The sequence below is a fragment of the Neopsephotus bourkii genome, unplaced genomic scaffold (genome assembly GCF_033783945.1).
Source record: "Neopsephotus bourkii isolate Nb327-2 ecotype Australia unplaced genomic scaffold, CSIRO-AGI_Nbou_v1 NB_1707, whole genome shotgun sequence".
NCBI lineage: Eukaryota > Metazoa > Chordata > Aves > Psittaciformes > Psittacidae > Neopsephotus > Neopsephotus bourkii.
In genome coordinates, this window is record NW_026902181.1 from 8,506,707 (window position 1) to 8,530,614 (window position 23,908).

Genomic DNA, 23,908 nt, shown 5'->3' on the forward strand with positions numbered 1-23,908 from the left:
CCAGAGCAGATGGTGGGTTTTGTCCAGGACTCAAAGGGCTCTGCATGAGAGGCAGCTGGGTGCCTTAACTTCTTTTTATTTATGTGGAAGTTACAATGGCAGCAGACAGCAATGTATAGACACTAAATTAATTAAGCTGTTTTTAAGCCACAGCATTAAGGTGATGTCATAAGAACCTGCTTAGGATGGGAAGGTCACGGGAAAAGGAGAGTACATGCCCTGCAATAAAAGAATTTGGAGGGCTTGTGCTGGATGCCTTGTGTGGACTTGTCAGACTGCTTGTTTTTCATACCTGGCATGACCCAGAGAAGTACTTTTTCTATCCATTGAAATGTCCTACAGCATCTGTGATTTAAACAGAAGAGCTGGTGCACCTGCCTCAGCTCTGAGCAACACACATTACATACTCAGAAATATGTATGTTTGGAAACACACAGAGCTGGGGAAATATTTAGATGCAAGATACCATGGTTTGCATAATTTATGACAGACTGGGTTTGTGTTTGCATACAAGCATGCTCAGATAGGCACATGTCAGGCCACTGGAAATCCACTCAGCTTACCACTTGCACTGACATGGCATGGCATTGCAATTTGCACTGATAGTTTGATTATGTTGTACAGCTGAGCCTGGGAAGTTTTTCTCTATTTCCTAAGTAAGTAACTAGTTTTGTAAAAATCAAGAACAGCAGCAGTCAGCTTTGATCTTCTTCATAACCTTACCAAAAAAAATAAAAAAAGAAATAGGGAGACTCGAATGGAAGAAATGAAGCAGATGCTCATGCATTGCAAGCTCTTAGTGATGCTATTGTTTCATTGTGAAATATTTCTACTAGGAAATGTTGAGCATCTGAACTGTAGCCATAATCCTCTCATACAGAAGCCTTTTCTACAGCCTGTACAGGGTAAGTGCAAGCCTGTGTCTTTGGCATTAATGGAATCAGCTGAAGTGAGTAATGCTTTGTGTATCCTAAGGCTGTGATCCTGTAAACGTGGTAAAAAGATGGCAGTGTTGGTTTTTCTAAGCAGTCAGTCCCACATGAGGTGAAGTCAGTCAGAGCATTTGAGATGGATGGGCAGCTCTCAGAAAGGAGCTTTTGTTCCTTGTCTCCCGTCTCTAACAGTCACAGTGAAATTGTCTCTACCATCTACCTATTAGCATCAGCATCACTGGGGCTGTTTGTGTGAGAAAAACGAATATAAGGAAAGGTCACACAAGGAGACTCTTAAATCAGGTTTATTTTTTTTTTTTGTACCAAGCTTAAAATGACCACACTGGTGACCCACCATTGCTTCCTGTAAGGAAAAGCTAGAGGCAGCTAGAGACAGAGATGGTAATCGATTTGTCCCTGAGAACTTTATGGTAACAACTATTTATCCTTGTCTACAGCATTCATGCAAACAGCTGAAGAGAAACATTTCTATTATTCGCTACGTGGCAGTCTTCTAACCTTCCTTTTCCTGATAGCTGCTACTTGTAATTGCAACAAGAGTACTATCCTGAGGGCTTTATGCTGATTTGCTGGATTTGAACAGCAGCCTCTCAACTTACAGCCTTTATATCCCCCACCACCAGACAAGCACTCACTGTTTCTGCTAGCCAATAAAAGCTTATGAAACAAGCTTAGACTTGTGTAGATTTTACCACCAATTTCATACGAGGAATCTAATGTAAAATCCTTTTGGTAACCATGCAAAACCGGAAGGCAAATGAAACAGCTCTGTTCCGCTCTTGATGCCACAGGGCATGTTTTGTCCTGATTTGTGCGTGATACAGCAGCACTGCAGGCAGTGAGCCGTAAGGGGTCTGAAGCAGGGCAGCATATGCCGAAGAGAGGATGTGCTCTAAGTGTTTCTCCTTGTAGCACCTCAGCATTTCTGAGTGCTCGAAGGTTATACACTAGCTGTGCTTCAATAGTGCGGAAAAGCACTTTCCATTCAAAGTGAATAGTCATCAAAGTAATAAAGAAAATTGTTAAGTGCTGTCAATGGAGACATCTTTGCTTTTTTATGGATGCATAAATGGAATACCCTGCTACAAATCAGAAGGGGTTTACAGTCCCTTACTTCCAAATGGCGAATATAATGATAAAAACAAATATTGTGTTACTCACTGGTTTCCATTATTGGTATAAATTACTGGATTAAATCATGATCCCCAGAGCTGAAGTCAAAGGATTTTGCCCAGAGCAATGATTACGAATCAGAAGATGCAATCTCCCTGATCCCTGCAGAGGAGCTGAGGAAAAGCATAGGAACAAGGGGGTTGGCATCAGAAAGGGTGCCTGAGCACTCCCATTCTAGCCAGCACATGAGGATATATGTTGGGAGAATGAACTGCTTCTGCACAGACACACATTTATATATAACTATATATATGTCTGTGGGCCCTGCTGCAGAGCCAAGCCAAGGGCACTCAGAGCCCTGCCCATCCCATCCATACAAGGAATCTCAGCATTGCTCCATATGGATTTTCAGTGGCTCCTATGTAGTTCACAGTTTTCTTGAGGTAAAAGGAAACGTAGGCACTGCTGCTAAAAATAGCCAGTTATGTCCTCGATGATTCATTTGTTGGTGGGGAGTACCCATAAGTGCCTCTATCTAAACAGTCTGTTCTCTGGCTCAGTATCTCCCTTGCCAGCTTGTATATGTCTCTCTAGTCTTGCTCAGTCTTTTTTCCTATGGGTTATATCTTCTTTAGCTAAATATATTAGGACAGTCTATTTATCTCCCTTCATGGCAGTGAGACCCAAGCATGACTTCCTCCCACACCAGGAATTTCGTAAATAAATCACTGTCTATTTTTTTCCTGGAAGCCTATAGCATTACAAACACACACACACAAATAAAAATAATATATATATATATAGCCCAAAGCAAAACAAACAAAAAACCCCAAAATAACAAAAAAAGCAACAACAAAACCCAAACCCAAGGAATCACCCCTTTCTCAGGTTAGAAGTTATTGTTGGAACAATAACAGAAGCAGAAATCTGCTGTTAAACTTCAGTGACAGACCTCTTTGCATTGCTCTGATTTATGCAAGTAATAAATAATTGTGCTGAATAGCTTCTTGAGGCACAGCTGAAGAAGGCTTCATGTGAGAAGGAAAGCTTTATGTGATTTAACTCCCCATCCCCCAATCATACATACTCGAGGTGATGACCAGGATTTAAATCACAGTCCTTTAAATTGCCGTGGATTGGGAGAAAATGAAATTGGGCCTTTTGGTGACATCCTTGTAGTGCAAGTGGCAGGTTATGAACATATGACTGAGCTTATTGGTAGGCATTTTGAAACTGAAGCAGGCTCTGTTTGGACCTGTTGGATTTTTTTTATTTCCTGCTGCAATATCACTGTATTTCTGGAACTATCCTATGTTTTTTGTAAGCAAGCTCTGCCCATCACTAATAACCCCTAGGAAGAATGAGGGAACAAGATTCAGTTGCACTATGGGCTTCTTTATGCCTGCTCCAATGTAAAGGGCAAGTAAATCAGGTAGTTTAGTCGAGAGAGCAGGGCAATAGTGTATACTGATGTTACTGACATAAGCCCCAAACACAGAGGAACCAAAACCTCATTTTCCTCAGGAGTATCACTTCAACTGCACGTGGCTGAGTCAGGCCTTTCTGGGATTGAAAAATCACTACTTAGTGTGCCCATAAATACTGGCTTCAGAGGGAACAAAACTGGGATGCTGTAATTAACAGTTCTTTCTTGCTTGCTTTAATGCTTTCTTACTTACTTTGCTAATCGGATCTCATGTTTGACATCTTTTATCTTTTGTTGTTGGGATGCCTGGTAACTAATAAGATATAGCTGGTTTTAATATTGACTGCTAAGGGTCATTTTTGACGTATTTAAGTTTCAGTGGGATAACTAGGGAATAATAAATAAAACTCTTGGGTAGTGCTACTTAATTATCGAATATTTAGTCTCGAATATTTAGACAAGCCATGTAAGCAGATTTTAATGTCATTATTTTTTTTGGCAACAAAATAGTATTTTCTTGATACATTCACTGATATTATTTGGCAGTCACCTTTTTTATTTCTCTCTGTAGACACAATCTGTCTTTGTTAGGAAATGTCACCACTGATAAAGGTAGCGATTTCTTTAGGCATAATATTATGTGTCCTTACTGGAGCACAAGAGATACCAGCATATTTGTCTTCCCATTTGTAAAAGTTTCCCCAAACACTTTCTCTTCCAACAGCATATTCACGATCCATTCTGCACATGCATAGACTACACACATCACGTTAGCAAGGCAACATTAGCAATCTTGTGATTTATCGCCGGTTTCCTTCAAGAGCCAGGCATGCACAGCTCCCCACTCAAAGAGGAAAGCTGCTGGCTCCCAGCAGCCAAAAAGCACAGCAAGACTCATGTGCTGTGGCTCCCTTTGAATGAGTAAGCAGCTGAAAATAATACCACTTATATTTTCTTTGGCAACGGGGGTTATAGACAACATTTATCCTCCTTTTCAAGTTTTCTGTGAACCAACTAGTGCAAAATCACAGCTCACATAACTGGAACACAGACTCTATTTTGTAGTGTGCTAGCTAGCTTCATCTCCAACAGGCCAGCTTTGAAATACTGACAAATTCACCCATAAGATATTCTGCTCTCTTCTGCTTAGTAGTGGATCTTGAAGCTAGTGTTTCTTTTTTGTTGTGTAATCTGACCCTGTCTTGGTTCCACTCTTAATGCTCCTCTCTATCAGCCAAGGCATTAATCTCTAGTCTGTGTCCTAAATCCATCCCTGGAAAGGCAATGGAAATAGGAATCAATGATATTTTTCAGTTCAACCAGTACATGCCATAAAGATTACACTTGTTCAAGACACGAGAGGACAAAGATACACTTGTCAGCTGATGCATATTTGGGTCAAACAATTTAAAAAAAAAAAAAAAAAGATGAGATTTTAAGATGTTAGGAACCTAAATTTAGTCCTAAACAGTAAGTCCAAGCTGAGCTCCCTGAAGTCAGTTAAAGATTTGAATAAGAAATGAGGCAGACTCAGGAATAAGATTTCCAAGCAGGACTGCAAGCTACCTCCAAGAATCTTGCCACTGATAATTTCTGCTTGTATCAGTGACACATAGCACTATTCAATGCCCTTCAGGGGTTCGTTCTTATTCAGTGGTGAGAACTTGTAGTAGATCCCCTGCACAAAATACTCAGATTGATTACCAAGTGATTGAGTAGCAGGCTGTCCTGCCGGAGGGCATTAGAAGGATAAGGCATCAGCTGGGAAAAGAAACAGAGACCCAAGCAGATCCAGTAGAAAAGAACAGAACTAGAAAACATCCGGAAATTGGGCCCTTAAGTCTAGATTATTAATAGCTGTGGAATGGGTGTCCTTGAAACAGGACCTTCATTGCCCAAGTTCCCCACGTGAACGCTCTAAACTCTGGTCTCTGCACTTCATGTGATATGTTTGATGTTTACAGTAAATGAAAAATCATTTTTCTGATTGCTGCTCCACATGTCTGGCACTTTTGCAGAGAGTTCTTTGCAAGCAAAGAAGATAATGATTGGGTGCATTTTTATATAATGGGTGAGCTACAGGGGCACCTTTATTTCCTCTCTTTCCAGAAAAAGAAAAAAACCTCCGATGGCCTCATAAAATTCAGACTCTTTTCCAGCTATCATCAAACACAGGCAGTGCAGGCTAGCACGCAGAGCAGGAAGATTATTAATGTCTAGCACGGCAGACAAGCCAAATGGGGCTGGAGCTTGGCAGGGGACCAGCAGTCCTTCCCTGGTGCAGCCACACGGCATCGCTAGGGAAAAGGTCGAGGTCTGTTGTGGGGGGCCTAGTACCAATTCCTGTGCCACTTCCTAAATGCTTCTCCACACCATCTGTTCACAACATCCTGGCCCAGTTACTTAGGCTCCCCTCTGCTAGAGGATTTGAGTCTTCTCAAGAAGCTGTAGGATAAGCACTAGTACTTATGTGCTCAGCAGTGTCAGGACTCAGGTACACACAGAAGTGGCAAGTTGGGCTGAAAGGTCCAAACCTGTGCTTGTATTGGAGCTCCAGCACTCACAAAAAGATTTGAGACTCAGGTACCCAAACGTTTGCTCCTCCTTGGGAACCCAAGCTCTCTGTAGGCTTGAAGTGGCTTAGCAGCCTTTGATTCACTCAGGAACCACCAAGGACCTCACAGGCTAAATTCCAGTCATCCTGTGAGATGGCCAGCTGGGCCACCCTTTGCCACTGACTGGAGCAATATCTAAGTATTTCTAAAAATGGGGCCCTGTCCTTATTCAGGAGCCTCCCTCCCTTTCATTTCACACGTTTTATATCTGAGTAAGGGCTCAAAAACCCTGAAACAAAACAAAAATAAGGATTGGATAAATTAACTATTACTACTATTCATTATTAATATCTCTATAGTAGCAATTGTACGCATGAAACTCCAGTGCAAATGAAAATATATCCCTCCTTCACACATCTTGTGAGTTCATTTATATGCAACATAGCTTGTCAAGAGATGGCAAACAAAAGACCTGGTAGGAAGAGGATTTACTCTGAATAAGCTGATAGCTACAAATGATTCTGAATCATATTGGAATTAAGTGACTTAGTGCCAGTAACGCCACTGGCACTGCTGCTAGCCTTGACACTGGTGCAGACTTAGTCTAAGAGGCTCTTTTGAGTTCTCAGAGGCTACTACTGGTTAATTTTCTATGTATTTTCCTTTTTTTAATTTCTCCTTCTTTAGGACTTGTCAGACAGAAAGGCGGATGTGTGAAAGGATCTAATCTAGGCTATGCTTAGGTTATGAGAGGCAGGAGGTGGGGGAACAAAAGAGAAGCAGGACAGAAAAAAATATCTTGCCATTCAGCTGAGCCACTAATATTTGCTAATTGCAATAAATATGATACTGCACAGAAACTCCTAATGATCTTATATAAAGCATTTTAATAGGACTCTGTCAGGTTAATTATTGTGTTTAAAAACATAAATGTCCTTAATAATTCCAGATTAAAATAGAATGAAGTTTGAATACCCTATTAATTTCCCCCCTCTTTGTGCCAGAGTCTGAACTGTATTTCACACAACTCAGCCATTGAAAACAGATGGGGCTTTATTCCGGTGCTTTCAGGCTGTAGCACACCTACATTGTATGAGAGAACAGTGCACAGATGCACTAGGCAGTGCTGCAAAGGCAGCTGCAGAGATGCAGAGAGGCCACGTTATGTCCTCCTTGTCAAGCTGCCCAGGCAGCTCTTGTTAGCTTTGGCCCAGCCTCAAGCCCTGCGGACAGGAGCTCTGGGGCTTGCAGAAAGGTTTCCCCCTAAGGACAGCGGCTCTGGGGCTTGCAGGAGGGTTTCTCCTCCAAGCACGGCATCTCTGGGGTTTGCATGATAGTTTTCCCCCAGCACAGCAGCTCTGGAGCTTGCAAGAGAGTTTTCCCTGTCTGTTGCTCCATGCAGTGGAGCTGTAGCAGCTTCACTAGCACCAGCACAGAGGGTCCTCACATGGCACTGGCTTGCACTATGCAGCTTCATTTTCTTGTTTTAGCACATGACTTAAATGTTTCCATGTTTAGATTACACGCCTTTTGGAGCAGAGCTTAAATCCAGAGCAGTGACTAGGTTGAGTTTAACTGAAACTGAAGGAAAGAGCCTATGGAAACTTCTTCACAAAGAAGTTTTGTAAATACTGGTTTGATACTATGGTAATGGGTCCTTAGAATTGACGACCCCATTTGTCTTTCTATTCAACCCCTTAGTTTTCTTCCAAACATGCAAATCTTAGTCCTGTTCTGTATGGCAGTGTTGATTGTACATTTTTATGCATCAAACAAGTGCCAAGGAAATCATACTTGGAGAATAGCAATGCTGGATCTTCTCCCAAGTCAAGCCTCTCACACAAGGAGGGAGGCAGGAGGGAGCCAAATGCATTTCCCTGTCTTGGTATCTCCAGGGGCCTCTGGATGTACTCATTTACCCTGGGTTTCGGTAAACCACAAAGGACAGTCCAAATCTGAGAGGGGTGAGAGTGCAGTGAGTTTTGCCCAAACAAGAAAATACACTCACAGACTGAAGGGCTTGGGTATGTTGCCAGGTGAAAGCAACGCCAAGGACATGCTTGAGGTCATGTCCTCTGCTGTTTGCATCATCTGCCTGCTGAAGCCCCCCTTGGTGCTGGCCCTGCAGCCTGCAGTCCACCCTCCCATGAGAGTGAGCCCTAGAACAGCCCAGCTGCTGCCTGCTGTAAGAAGAGCTGGACCATGCTGTCAGCCTGAGTTTGGCCTGTGGATTACAGGGTGTCTGATCCCTAAAGCCCCTAGCTTCAGGCCACGATCACCATGAGTCTCTTCTGGTAGTTGCAACCTCTCTGTAGCGCTTGAAACATCCCAGAGTATCTATTCCCACTTACCAGAAAGACACTGCAGCAAATTTAGTGGGCTTCTGCATTTGCTATCTAGCAAATTCTCCTCTCCCAGGTGGAAGGATTCTCTGCTTCTTTTATACTGAAGAAGCAGAGAAAGTAAATGCTTCAAATTATCCTACAATATGGATGACTTCAACAGAAGCAAGAACAAGCGCTTAGAGAATGATAGAAGGATTACTGTCACTATATACAGTTATCTGAGGGAGAACAAGCTCGATGCACTGGCAGCTTTGTAAACATCTCTGACTGCTTAGGGAATCTGCAACACAAGCCAAAGTGTTTGAAAAGGTATTTTTCCTAAACCATGCATTTCCCAAATGAGTATGAGCAAATTCAGGCCTGGAACAAGTCCGGTGAGCATGATAAACTGCCACTAGGAAAGAGCAGAGGCAATTGTTGTGTGTTATCCCCTCCTTCCCAAAATAATGCAATATCTCCTAAATCCCAGAAGGATAAAAGTCAGTTCTGTTTTCCTCAGCCTCCAAGCAAGTGTGTATTCACTATATACTGCAGTGTCCTGGCCCAACCAATTGTGCTTTCTGTTTACTTCTTTTTCCAATCTCTTCCATAAGCAAAGATAAAGCCAGTACAGCTCCAGCTGTACTTTTGAACCCATGTTTAAATGGGGTGGAAATAAATCTTAATGAGATTGTCCAACCCTATTACCTTAAGTAGTATACCTCAAATGAACCCTGCTAAAGGCTGTAATTCCCTTCTGGGCTTTCAGTGACCTGAACAAGTGACTCAAATTTCACTATAGTGGCTTGGGTTGTCATTGGATACTTGGTAGAGTTCCACTTTTATTGCATAATAATTGGATAAACCTGCATGTATTGAAGCTGTGAAAATAGTAGAAGGTCCTTTCTCTAATAAGCACAAAGAAATTTTCTCATAATATTCACTGCAAGTAGAAAATGGCTTTTGCATTTCTACTCCATGAGTATTCAGATGCAGAAAACCCTAACCTCTTATGATTGGTATTTTAATACTTCCTATTCCATCTCTGGATAAAACCAAGGTATTTTCCCAGTATTTGCTGCTGAGCAGAGAAAGGAAGGCAGCAGCTGATGGGCAGGGCTGGAAGAACCAAGGAAGAGCAGAGAGGTCTCAGGCTGGGTGTCTCCAGGGAGTACTGTATTGCAGTAGGGACATCACTTATTTAGGATGTCTCAAGAACCACATACACAGTTGAAGAGAGCTTTTAGGAAATACCTGCCTAAGATAATATATCAGAAAGGAAGAAGTGGTCCTAAGTCTTTGGAAGCCTGCAGCAGTGTGCTCCATATGAAAGGCATGTGAAACTCGAGGAGGTGTCAAGAAGAAATCAGTCTTCCTAGCCCAAACTTGCTTGGCTGTGCAGTTAATGAGACTTTTAAATCACATTGTGCCCACAGCAGTCAGTGAGTAATGCATATAATAAAGGTCCAGAGAAGATATCCCCCCTCCTTGTCTAAATTAAGCATATGGCCTTGAAAATACAGAGAAAGCAGCCAAGCATCATCAGTAGCCAGAGAATTTAGACAAGGAAGATAACTCAGTTCTCCTAAGTGGCTTTTGGGAAATATTGGAAGCAAAACCAAGGATTTAAAAACCTTTTACTGAACTAAAATTAACCTCCAGCTCTGGTCAGAAACCTGGGCCTATCTCTGACTGCAGATGAAGCTCAGTGAAGAATTAGCATTCCTACTGATTTTTCATACCTTTTATAGATGTTTGATACCAGATCAATACACAGAAATTCAAGTACATAGGCTCATCAGATGCTTTAGCTACTGGTGAGGGGTGAGGTCAGGGACTCATTGCAAATAGTGAGTGATTTTGCACAGAGGAACGTGACCAAGCCTGGAGAAACTACTCCAGCTGCATTTGCCCCTCTGCATTCTTCAGGCAGCCACAGCTGTTTGGGTGGGCTCAGAGCCATGCTGGGGTGGACTCATGCTACAGCCTTGTCTTGCCCTTCACATCGGCTCATTAAAGCATTCTGTTGCTTCCAGTTCTTCTCTGTCCCTGAAGGCAGCTTAATTAACAAGGCAGATTGTCAGCTGAGCAATTTCCTCAGAACAAGGAAATCTTTACAGATTTGGCACCATTATCTAGGATAACCCAACTGCTGAACTTCATTAGGAAAAGAAACAAATGCTAAACGTGCAACTCACCTTTGAGGCACATTTCTGCAGGAGAAAGTAAAACCAGTTTAAGAAAACTGACTATTTCTTAAGCCTGCATCTTCCCCTTGGTCAAAATGGGGATGTTCAGCTCTTGACTACCATTGTGTCTCATAGCCATAGGGTAGTGAGTCTGCGAGTTTGCTTGTGCACCTTTGGGTGCTCTTCTGTTTCCTTTCCCCTGCAGGGACATGGCACAGGAGTACACATGATGATCTGGGAAACAGACCTGTCCTGCAGAGGTTCCAATGGCAGCATGAATCAGGGAAATGCTCATGCTCAGGGTCTGATGGTCCTTCTGATCCTCAGAGGCTGAAACAGTGATGAAGCCTACTTTATGTCAGTTATGTTTTTACTGATCTGAGCACTGAGGCTCCTACTGTAGGGAGACTCATTATGCCTTGATAAAAATGTGTCATCTGGTCACTTTTCAGTGGTAGTCTCCTTCCAGTGTAGTAAGAGCAGAGTGTCGAGCTGTCTTCTTACTCCCCCAGCTTCATAGGACAGTGTAGGCAGGGAGTAGTAAAGGACAGCAAAGACTTTTCAGCTACTTCATGTGTGGGGAGGCTCCCCAAAAATCTGAAGAAGCCAAATAGTTGTACGTGAGGAGTTTTCTGAGAAAACAAATATTCCTCCTGCATAAAACTGAGCAGATTGAAAGCTTTTCCTGGAGTGCTCCAATGTTTTTTCATTAAATGACTCAAAATGAAAACATGCAGAAATGTGGTTGGTGTTTAAAAAGACAGTTTTTGTTAGAGAAATATTATTCTCCAGGCTACACATGTGAGCATTGTGTGCCTCATCCTGCCGTATCTGTTCCAGACGGTGCACATTCTCTTGCGCTTTGCCACATGATGCTTCTCCCTATGCCTTAGATGTTTAAATACCTTCCCAAAATGTCTTAAAAAAATAAAATATCCTCACTCTCCAGTGGCATGAGACTCTCCATATGTTGCCGACTGGGTGAAAACAGACGTTGCATCAACATCTTGACAACCACCAAAACCTCATGGCCCAAGAAACCTGGCTTTAGAAAAAAAGAATCAAGATACCTCTTATGAGGCTTATGACAAACATCAAAGAGCTGGCAGCACTAAACCAAATCAAACCATTGAGGTGAAATTTCCCAGAGAAATTGCTTCCATTTCATCAATGTACTCTCTGTTTTCCAACAGTTATGCCTGAATATACAATTTGGAATTCATGATAGATGCAGGAAATAATAATTTCCTTCTCAAAATCCTTTCCACATGCAGTCCATATGCCTGCAGCACAAATGGATTGCAATCTCACGTCTAAGTCAGACAGGTGTCAGAAGGCCACTGACTGTTGTAGCAACAGGATGAACCTGGGAGCCTCTGATTTGGGTTAGAAGAGCTGTAGAAAATGTGAGATATAGTGTCCCACCAACAAGCTGCCTGTATCAGAGGTGCTTGTGTGTGAGGCTGTTGACACTGTGAAATGTCTTCAAACAGTTGGTGAACTATCAAGGTATTATAACGCATATACTTATTGCTACAGAACTAGGTGAGGTGTCAGAGTATTTTGTACTTTATGACGTATGTGGTTCCAATAAGCTGTTTATCATAACATCACAATTTCACCTGTTGGAAATACTGAACATGGTATAGAATGCAATTCCAAGAAGATTAAGGACAATTTCAGGCTAAGACAGTTTGAAAAGTGTTACTGGGAACTGAATGGCATCTGTGCCTCAGCTGCAGAGCAGCTCTTGAAGGGAGAATTGCTCCACAGGGCAACTGTGGAAACCAAGCTTTTTACAAATGGTCACTGATGACAGATTCCTTATCTTCTCATATCAGAGCAAAGACCACAGATCTGGTTTATGCCCAACACTTACAGCTTGCAATGAAGTTTGACTATATGAAATACAGTGCTGTGCTGGGTGCTCTGAAAGACGACCTCCTCAGGATCTCTTATTGGACACCAACATCAGCGGGAACTGGATTTGGCTTAACCTTGATGTGCCTCAGTTTCTCACATATGAACTCTGAATAATACCACACACATGGCTGTGACTTACTGCTAAGTCATACCTAGCAGTGTTGCAGCAGGGCAAATACAAAACAGTCACTGAGTTTTAATTAGGTGCAAACAAAAATACACTTCTCTGAGCAATCAAGCTGGGACAATGTATGACTAATACACAGTGCTTCTCACCCACCATGAGAGTGCTTGCTGGTGAGGTCTCACCAGCCTCACCGCACAGTGTTCAGGCTGTTTGTCTTTAGAACGGAGCTGCCCCAGCTGTCTGTACCTATGGTTCAAGTAGATAAAGGTATTTATGAGATTTCAAGAGTCATGATCCAAATTCCTTGGAGTGAATGGAAAGGCTTCTCTTGACTCCAAGGGGTCCAGGTCAGGCTCCTAAAGCTCTTCCTTCCCCCAGAGAGTGGGAGATACACAAATTGAAAGTCCAGCCTGAAGTTAACCTGTAATACGACCAAGCACATCCTGAGACCCTCAGCCTTCTGTCAGCTTTGCAGACTTTTGCATATCTGTGAAGAACACTTAGGTGCCAAGATGTTGCACACAGGTCTTTTTCATGTGCTTTAGTTTCTTCATTGTGTCAGAAAGACCTCTTTAGGCCAGTTATCTAGCTACAGGAGTTATTACCCAACCTTGACTTCAGGCTGAAGTCCCCTTGCCTGGGTACCTGGCTGCCTTCTAGGGTCTGACACATTTTTACAATACATGGAGCTGCTGAAGTACAGGGTCATTCCCTCATCAGAGCTTCTGGGAGGAAGCAGGAACCACCAGGACCATCCAAGTGAACTAGGTGAGCTGCTACTCACACAAATATGCCCCAGCTCCTGGGACTCCTCACCCACTGCCGGTTGCAGCAGGAAGGATTTTGACATTTTTACAGTGGTTTTATTAGTTACCGGCAAGTGTTCTATGTGTGCTGTGTGATTGAAGGGTACTGGCAAAGACACAGCATATCCTGCAGCTCCAAAAAGAGCACATCACAAAGGGTAAGTGTGCACACATGCTGTATAAGTAAGCATATTTATTGTCAGATAAGCAAATAAGCAAATAAGTGTATTTGTCTGAAAAATAGATGAAATCCATGTAAAATGCTGAGTTTGCCAAGTATTGTCTATGGATTTATGAGGAGATTGAACCTAAGCTTTTCAAGTATCTTTCTAAACTCCTCATTTAATTCCCTCACACTAACTGGTGTGCCTGAAAGCCTTTGCTCTCCCAAGGAGCACTGAATGATGGAAACAGCATCCATGCAAATGGTGCTGACAGCAGTGATGGGGTGCTGGGTGGTTCCTGCCCGGGTGGTGGTAAGAAGTTGTCTGAGATGAAACCTCTCTGAAATGCTCCCTGTTATCTGTGATGGAGACAGCAGTATATTTTCCTAAATTTTACTGGAATTTGTTGTGACTGCTTAGCAGCCACAGCCAATTTACTGAGCCAAGTTTGGACTCATCTGAGTGAGGACTTGCAAAGACAGGCTTTTCCTCCCAAAGCAATTTCTGTGATTGACAGGCTGCGTACAGAACCAGAGAGCAGCTCTGACCAGTCCCCACGTGCCCCGCTGACTCAATGGTGACTTCAGATGCTCCATGGAACCCAGAACTCCTTCAGGGAACAGATCCTGGGCGTTATCCACATGGTCCATGCCCAGCACCTGGCATCTGTCAGGAGCCCATTCCTCTGCCCCAGAGTTTCTTTCCCACAAGGAAGAAAGCATTTGGGGGATCTTGCCAGTCTTTCCGGTGAGTTTTAGAGGAGATTTGAGATCTAAGGGAATCCTGAATGCAACAAATTTATCTGTGGAAATCATTAGTGCATGGTGATTACAAACAGAAAGGAAAGAAATGACAGGGACAGAGAAGCAACTGACTACGTGAGAGACTAACACTCACCAGGTTGGTGGGAGGGCAAACTGGGCATTTAGTTTGGAGTCTGAATGGCAAAATAAGGGAAGGGTGTCCCACCCGCTAAATTACAGCCTACAAACCAGGTCTGTAGCAAGAGAGGGCTCCAGACAGCAAGAAACAAATGTTAAATGCAATTACAGCTTCTAAATGCCGATGGCTTAACACAGACTATGTTGGAAATGCTGCAGATGTTGTGAGGCATGAGGAGAGGAAGAGAAAAAACACATCGGTTGTTTTTTGCATGCCTTAAATTACTGTAAACATCATGGAATTAGCCTCTTCACATATTGCTGTACAGCCTGTGCAAGTGCTCTTGATCACAGACCCTTGGACAAACTACAGCTTCCAAGTATTTCTACAGGTAAACACAATCCTCCTGTCAGTGGGACAGGGCAGGGAGGAAGAGCACTGGGGAATTATGTAGCATTTTCTGTATTTCCTTAACTAGATCCTTAACCAGCCTCCCACCTGCCAGCTTTCATGATAACTTCAACCATTTCTAATGACTGCCTGAGACAGTTCTCCTTCCTCAGCACTCACACTCAGAAAGAAAAGAAAAAGGGGGGGGGGGGGGGAAGGAAATAAAACCTCTCTTATACTCTTAGATATGATTTCAGTACATTTCTGTAAACCTAGACTTTTGAAAAACGGTGTTAATGCCTCTGCCAGCTCAGATACCTGCCACTTGGAACCCCAGTAGCACACAGCACACATACTTACATTTTGTTTTAGGAACACGCTGAGCAGGCGCAGCCCTGCCTGCCTACCAGCCAGATACTTATCCAGCAGCACACCTCACCTGCTACGCTTTAAATGCAGATGCTCAAGATGCAGACTAGCCTTGTGCCTTTGCTCAGGACACTCCTGGAACATAGTCAGCTCCCACCTAGCTGCTGCCAAGCCCCAGGGACAGGACACCTGTGTCCTGCTGCTCCCACACTGTTTGCAGTAAACCTCTGAGCCTGTACTCCGGCAGGAAACACACCACTGTGACACTGAGCCTGGACACCCATGTTTCTTGTCCCCAGCCACCATGCCGCTGCAGCAGGCACAGGGAGGCAGGGCAAGAGTGGCTGGCCAGGCTGCCAAGCCAGCAGAGCAGGACCGGGGATTCTGGGCCTGTGCTTAATCCTAAACCAAATCTCAGGGGAGGAAAAGGAAGTTGGCAGCAGCGTTTATAGTTTTCCTGTTTCCAAAAGGTGAAAACTTTGAACCTGAAACTTTATGAGTAGTAAATGGGGGTTGTACTACACTGCTATGTACAGGTATGCTACTTTTGGTTGAGCTGGGCTAAACTCCCGTTGAGAACAAGCTTGGCTGCAGCAGAGAACAGCTTCTATGCTTTTGATGACAAAGAACCAGCTTTGCCATCTGTAGTGTTTTACACAAGTGCAAACAGGGTTTGCACAGTGTTTACACAGTGCAAAAACAGTGTTTTACACAAGTGCTCCAGCTCTCTGGCTCTCTCCCTTTCCCAGCACTGAAGCAACTGCTCCATTGATTTGAGAAGCCTCAGATTTCTGCCAAACGGAAAAGCATATTTTTTCCCCAAGAAAAAATCTGGTAAGGTGGATGAGGACAGGCTACAGCTGGGGCACCGCAGCATCATGGCTTTGAAGGCTGTGTTCGAAGCAGGCAGTCCCTCCACAGCAGGGAGCAAGGCTCAGCCCTCACCCGCCTCGGAAGAAGGTGAAGGCTGCACGTAGGCAATTTTAACCCTTTATGGACAGTTGTCTGAATGTTTTGGATCGTGGGGATGTCTTGAAATGCCTCATGGGAAGAGAGCACTTTCCAGGTGTGCCTCTGGCAGGTCTCAACCTTGTGACAGGGGGGCTTGCTTGTCACCATAAATCTGCTGCTGGGGTTTTTCTTGCAAAACATGGATTCCTGTGGCACTGGAGTCACTCATTTTCCACTGCTGTTTGCCTCATCCTCATGTTCCAAAACCTCCTCATGTTTCAAAAATAATGATTGCTTCATTATTGTGGTGGTTGCCTCTGCTGCTCAAGGCACTGCTCAGGCAGATCAAGGACCCGCAGCATTTCCAGGGGGAGCTACAGAGTTATGTCAGCCTGAGTATTCCCAGCTGCTGAGAGAACTCTGTGATTTTAGTTTCATTTGCATCAAACCGGGACAAAGAATCCAGATATTATATTTGGGGTTATTTTACCCATACATTCCAATATTTTTTGTCTTACTTCCCATTCGATTTCAATATTTAAATGTAGTCTTTAGATGTGTATTAATGTATTGAAATTGTAGACAAAATATAGCGTTTTGACATGGTGACCTCTGTATTTTTTTGATAGAAGAACACTTTATTGGTAAATCTGTGACCGGCTGTAATAATTTACATTAATCTTCTGACCAGACTTACCAAACTTGACTGAGGAAAGTGGGGTTGTTCAGCATGGAAGAAAGGGAGCTGGGGGAAGACCTTGTCACTCTCTACAACTGCCTGAAAGGAGGTCGTAGTGAGGTGGATGTTGGTCTCTTCTCTTGAGTATCAAGTGATAGGACAAGAGGAAATGGCTCCAAGCTATGCCGGGGGGGGGGGGGTTTAAATTGGATATTAGGAAATATTTCTTCACTAAAAGGGTTGTCAAGCTTTGGAACAGGCTTCCCAGGGGAGTGGTTGAGTCATCATCCCCGGAGGTATTCAAAAGATGTGAGGATGTGACACTTAGGGGCATGGTTTAGTGGTGGACTTGGCAGTGCTGGCTTAATGTTTGGACTTGATGGTTTTAAAGGTCTCATCTAACCTAAATGATTCTATGATTCAAACGGGGTAAATGCTGGCATTTGGAAATGCTTCTTTCTTGAAGATTTATACTGTCTGACAGACAGACATTTTTCCTTCTCTCTTTAAGACATTTGACTCAGCCATGTCCATTGCAGCAGCAGAGCATGTAGCAAATTAGCCATGAGCAAGGCCGGCCTCATAAACTTTCAGATTAAATCCATAGAGAGACTTCAGGCAACCTGCAGTGGCACCTAACTCCAGTGACCTGAGCAAGGCTGCATACCTTCAATGACAGTAGGCATCCACAGTCACTTTATTCAGGCTTCAACCCCATTCTTTCCTAAAGTTGGAAGTTTTATATGGTTTTGCTTTTTTTGTTTCTAAGAGTACTGACTGCAAGATTGCTCATCCTCACTCTGCAAAGCTAGCTCTGTAGGTCCAAAAGTACCAGCACCCCTGCCTCACTTTTTCCTGGCCAGGGAATGTTCCTAGGGAGCTCCAAGCATGGAAGCCAGAGCTGGTGGCTTTCATGGGGTCAGGAGCTGTCATCTATCCTGCAGACTGCTTTCCTGAGATGCTTAAGAAATGCCATTATCTTTCTAATCTGCAGCAGGTTGATGTGCTGAAAAAAAAAAATCTCCTTGCCACTTCCCTGCTTATCCCAGGGGACTAAATGCACTCTGTACAGCAATTCTGCAAAGCAGTTTCAGTGTATTGCCTTTTATTTAAAGTCTCCCCCTGCAAAAAGTAGTATTCAGTGGGACCACTCACATGACAACATTAATGTCTGAGTCAAGACTTTTTACCTAAGGTCTAAACTACAAAGCAGATATGGTGCTCCAGCCCTAAATGGACACAAAGTTATCTGCAAAAACTAGGCATTTTTACCAAACTTGATGAAAGACTAATATAAAGCAAAGCCCTATTCTGAGTATGTGAAAGTGGGCAGTTTTATTGGAGAGGAGTACTGCTCATGCATGTGCTGAGTCATTTCCAGTGATCTTTTTTTTTTTGTCACAAAAATGTATTTGTGTTATATTTCATAGTGACGGGTTAGAGACAGCCCAGTGTGGGAGCTGGAGGTCTCACTCACTAGCAGCCTTTCTGACAGAGCTGAATGGACTCCCCCCGACAGTGAAGAGTATGTGTTGAATTTCAGAAAATCTAAATTCCTGTAGATTTCTGGATATCCTCATTCTGAAAACACCAATTTTAGCAAATTGGTTCCAGTATGTCTTAAAGACACGTTTGAAATGTGTAATTTTAGCTTTGAAAGGAAGTATTTAACTAAAGAGTCAGGAACATATTTCAGATGAAAGGTCTTGCTTCCTCCTCTGTTGGAACAAGGCCAGTAAAAGTTTGGGAGAGATTTTAGGGAAATTCAGTTAGATTCTCATGACATCTGCTGCAGAACAAGCTACATCAATTCTGTTTCTTCCCTTCTTAGCCCTGTTGTAGTAAAAACCAGAGGAAGCAGTGTCTGAATAGCTGTTCCTGCTTCAGCAATATAATCTTCAGCTACTATGGCTGAATCCCTTCTATTATTGCAAAAGTGATGTTATCCACAAAAAGTTCCTCATGCCATTCAGAGTCAGTCTGTGGCTGAAAAGATAAATAAGAAAATAAGGAAAGAGGCACTTTAAGAACCTTTGCATGACTTCAGAGGGTTTTTTCCTGAAGTCAAAAGGATTGTGTTAAGAACCAGAACCATCATGACTCATATATTCCTAACCAAAATGCTGGGTGCTTGAAAAGCTGTTCAGTCGTACGGAGACTGAACTATGTCTTCTTACAGAGAAAAATAATGCACACAAAAGTATACTTGTAAATAATTGTTGTGCTTTTCTTTTATCTGCATGTAGGAATGACAGGAAATCTATGCAGCTGGCACTAATGGATAGCATCAGTATGCCAGTAATTGCTAATAAGAAAGCAATAGGAGTGCATTTGCCCTGAAGTGATTGATCTTTCTTCTTTAGTTCCCTGTGATACATTGGGAAGTTAATAGTGTAAATTTTAGAAACTTGCTCACTAATAGATCATTTTGATAGTGATGCTTTCAAAGGCCTTTTTTGGTATTAAATCAGTCCAAAATAACTGTACACATGCTTACAGTTAATCTGCAATCTGACATCTAGGATCCTTTGCTTAACTCTTCTGCGCTACACTCAAATAACAACATAAAACTTTGTTTGCATCACATGTTTAATTTTCCACTTGACATCAGTGAAAAGGTGCAGCCACACTGGAAGTGAACATAAAACAGCGAATTAAAACCACCCAATGTCTTCATCCTGAAAAATTGCATAATAATTTCCAGCATAGAAGTAGGATCTTCTTACTGAATAAAGCTTCTCTGTGAAGAATTGTGGTATATCAGCCCTTTCGTACCCAGCTATTTAATTGTATTCAGCAGTTCCATCTGAGTTGCTTGTCTGAGGGAACAATTACGCAGCTGTTCTTGCTACATTCCTGTGTAGGCTGAAAGCAGGCTAAAAATTCTGGCATTAATTTACTGTAACTGCAATCCGCTGTTCTCCAGGTTGTTGGTTGGTGAAGCAACACATACACTTGACACTAATATTGTGCTTTGGCTAAACTTATTTATAGCGGTGTGCATGTGTATACATGGGCGCACGCATACGTCCGTGCGGTCTGTGTTATAAGCAGGGCTCTGGATTCTAGCCACATCGCAGTGCTAATGATATCTGTCACTGCAACCCCGTTTTGCAGCTATATTATCGGGCCTCATGCAAAACCAAGTATTTTAAAAGTACAATGCCAGACTTATTCTGATTATTGGAGTCAGCAAAGTGGTATTTCTGCACTAGTGGACATTAATCATTATTTTAGAAAGTCTGATAATGACTTTTGCAACCCTTTTAATGGATTTTTTTACTGCTAAAGTTTTAAACTCTGAACTGGCTAGTAAAAGATGAATAACCACAAAGAGAATTATTTGATTTCGAAATACCTTGACGTGAAAAGAAGACTGTCAGCAATTGGTTCACTAAAATTGCTTAATAACTGCACAGGAGTGCCACCATTTCTATCTCCAGTGCTGGTTTTGTGTGTATTTGTACATGCATATATGCATGCACACATTTATACATACACAAACCAGAAAATAATGCAGTGGGGTGGCCACTCAGCTGTGATGACCTGTTATTTGTGCCCAGCATGGGTCAGAGCAGCAGGAGGCAGGGTGAGCCCTGCTACCAGGGAGCTAGAATGGAGGCCCCGTCAGCTCTGGGAACACAGGAAGACTATTGGGGGAACACAGAGAAACAAACCTTTCCTCTGCATATGGTGGCACATTCCTGATTCATGTCCACATCTAAACGTGACTTTGGCTTTACTTTTCATTCTAGCCCATAACAAACTGCTTCCTTCCCTCAAATCATGCATCTACAAACACTTTTATGGAGGAAACCTCCTAAGACCTTTCAGCAGCAAAGGTAATTGAGATATCAGTAACTTCTGCACACAACATGCCATGCACTGCCAGTATCAATTTCAACATTAATATCAGATGCCAGCTAAATATTGTCACTGAAATATCCCACCCTCAACTCAGAGTGCTTAACAAGCAGGCTGAGGTCAGGCCCTTAAATCAAAGTCTGCAGAAGGGAAGCTTTGCTGGTAACAGATCAGCCCTTTGAGAAGTTAAGCAGGAAATATTCATCCTCATCTCTCTTTAGACAACACTAGCAACAGCACAGGGGATTGCGGATGGTGCAGTTTGCTCTGCACCACATACATAATTTATAGTTTTCCACTCTGGCTTTGAGTACGCATTATTGAACTTGAGCTTGTGTTTGTAAAATGGAAGCAGAGAGAGGAGAAAAAAAGCACTGCTGCAGCCACCTTCTTCTCCAGCTACACTTTTAAGCCCAGATCCTCATCTCTGTGATACAGCCTTCACAGGCCAGTGAAACACAAGTGTTATACAGTATGTCTATGTAAAAATATATATATGAAAACAGAAATGCTTGCCATGGCAAAAGGAAAAACAAAACTAAAAAGATGTTTCCAGTGGTCCATCTCTTTATTAGTAAAATGCCTTGGCAGAGAACTACTCCAGCATTTTGACAGGAGTTTCCTTCTGTGCAGACACTCCAGTGAGTGTTTATAGTTCCTATAGAAGTTTAAAAAAAACCAGAGAAACATGTTTCTTGCTGATGTGCTCTTGTGCTCAGTGAAGTTTGACATACACAGCCGTAAGTGCCAGTAAAGGTCTCCTTCCCACATATAAGTAAAACATGTAAGACACTTATTTTGAAAATAAGATACATTTCTATTTCCTTTCAGCAAACAAACCCTTTGCATTACATTTATTTGCCCTTGCGGCATCTGTTACCATCCCGGAAGCTTTATCAAGGCATGAACACAGGGCACATATGCGGCACGCTTGGTCCTGCAGGACACATCCCCGGAAACTCTGCTTTGCGAGCTTGAGACTATGCACATCAATGCTATCATCTCTACAGACACTTCAGACCATCTGCCTGGATTCCCAAACCTTCCTCCGATCCTTCCCCTGTGCCTTTAGAGAAAATCCAGGCATTACTACCCACACCAGCCCTCCGCCACGGACAAGTAAGGAGCCGCACCGGGATCTGCAGTGGTTGCAGGGAGTTTCTCCTCTCCCTGCTGCAGTTCCAGCTCCCTTTGAGAGCGAACGGCTTTGTGTGTGACTTTGCAATCTGAGAATGTGAACTAGTCGGCAGGACACTGGGGTAAATATAAATCTGGCACTTACCCACAGGCAGTCCCTCGCAGTCTGACATCGTGCGAGAAGTCCTCCTCACTGGGGGCTTAGGAAAACCACAGCAGGACTGCAAGCACCGGTCCTTCTGCTTGCAAAGGCAGGGGGGGGAATATCTAACAATTTACAGCCACCCTTCTCTTACACTGTACATCTACCCACCCAGAGAGCTGTAGCAACAGTCCCGTCCCTGCCTTCTCATTATGGGATGTAAAGATAAGAATGTGCTTTTGTGCCAAAAGAGTGTGCTATTGGTGGATAAATTTGTTGTCATCCCTCCCCTTCGCAGAGTTTCCTCTTTAATGTCACAGAGGCACATTACCCTGTCGGAAAGGCCATCGAATATTTATGAAACGGCTTTTAAGAGCTACGCTGCAAATCTGCGCTGGAGAACTGGGCTAATTGCTGTGCCGTGGGGTTGGTGCTGGGAGCCGCACCACTGGAGCACTCCTGCTTCCCAGGGGGGTACAGGGGGGACGTGGTGGGGTTGGGAATATGCTCTGACATCTTGCTCTGTATCTTTTCATTCTACAGGTTAAGGAAGGGTCTGAGCAGAAGTACTTGCTGCTGAAGATGGGGCAGGAGCCAGGGTGTATCTGTTTAAGGGGGAAGGAAAAAAATTATCTTCTGTTTATACTCTATATCTGAAAAACAGGTTTTTTTCAACACTGTAACTAAAGGCTGTTTTGAGGTATGTAATATTGTTGTGAGCACAGATTTCTCTGTAACTTCATGCCTTTTGCTTCCTCAAAATAAGCCATTTTAATGCTGCCTTAGTAAAGTGTTTTGTGGCTGCTCCTACAACTTATTTTTTTAATCTTTGGAAATGTTTATGTGGAATTTGCTTGGTATGAGATTTCCAGAGCAGTCAGTAGGGTGCCACTGCACACTGGTGTGTTCGTTAGGCTCCTGAATGAAGTGGAAACAAAGGCTCTGGCAGCTTTAGAGACATGGTAGGCTTGGCAGAGAGATGTGTGGGAGCTGGTAGGTGTCCTCAGCACCTGGGGGGTGGTTTGCTGCCACTTTGTCTTCTGGGAACAGTCGGGCAGTCTGAGCTTTACCTGACATAGACCTTTAGTGTCTGAGCCCTTCACAAATGTTGGGCTTTGGACCCAGAGCCGCTGTGAGGGCTGAGAGGAGAGGGAGGCTCTTTGGGGGGGACTCTGGGAAACGCTTCCAGACCGTTGGCCAAACACAGCTCCTCAGGGGAATGAGCTATCAGAGCCCCCACCTTTCTTCAAAATGCCTTGAAGAACAAAGCATTAACTTGCGTGAAGTATACTGGTTGCTCAGCGTGCTCAGCATCTCTCAAGATTTTGGGCTGTTTTTACTTAGATGCCTCAGTCTAAGGACCCAAAAGCTGGCACTGCTGGCTCTACCTGTTTTCTCTCTGAAGAGAAGCTTTTTAATACTGTGGTGGTTACTCATCAGCATAGCTAGCCACAGATTCAATTCAGGATGTCAGGCCAGTGACTAAGAAGCTAAAATAACTGCAAATGTAGATAGTTACATGTTCCCAAAATCATCCCTCAGGCTGCCTGTCAGGTGAGAGGGCCCCGAGTCTCCCATAGCCATAAGGGTCTGCCAGCATGAAGATCTGTTGGCATCATTCCAGGAACAGCGCTTGTCAGGGGCTGCTTCTAGATCTGCTCATGCAACAACACAGGGATATTCACTGGTGTAAGGCTTACCTGAAGAGCAGCTCTGAGGAGAAACAGAGCTTCAGGTCATGCTTTTTGCCAAAGAAGCTGTACAAAGGAGAAGCACGGGGCATCATGTTTAGCCTCTCCATCCTGCTGCCACCACAGACTCAAAGAGCAGTCCCTAGATCCTCTGGAAGATAGGGAGATGTGGAGATGTATGATCTTAATCTCAGTAGGCATCTGGGAAGGGAAGAAGTCCTAA

At 43.3% G+C, this 23,908-nt stretch overlaps 1 protein-coding gene across 1 annotated transcript in view; it reads right to left on the reverse strand.

Moving 5' to 3' along the window:
• Positions 1–22,191, reverse strand: part of EML1 (EMAP like 1) — a 133,688-nt gene extending 111,497 nt beyond the window's left edge. The window contains exon 1 of the mRNA XM_061376214.1: positions 21,998–22,191. Coding sequence (XP_061232198.1) covers positions 21,998–22,025 — 28 coding nt within the window. The 5' untranslated portion in view covers positions 22,026–22,191. The remainder of the gene's footprint in view (positions 1–21,997) is intronic.
• Between the last annotated feature and the right edge of the window lie 1,717 nt (positions 22,192–23,908).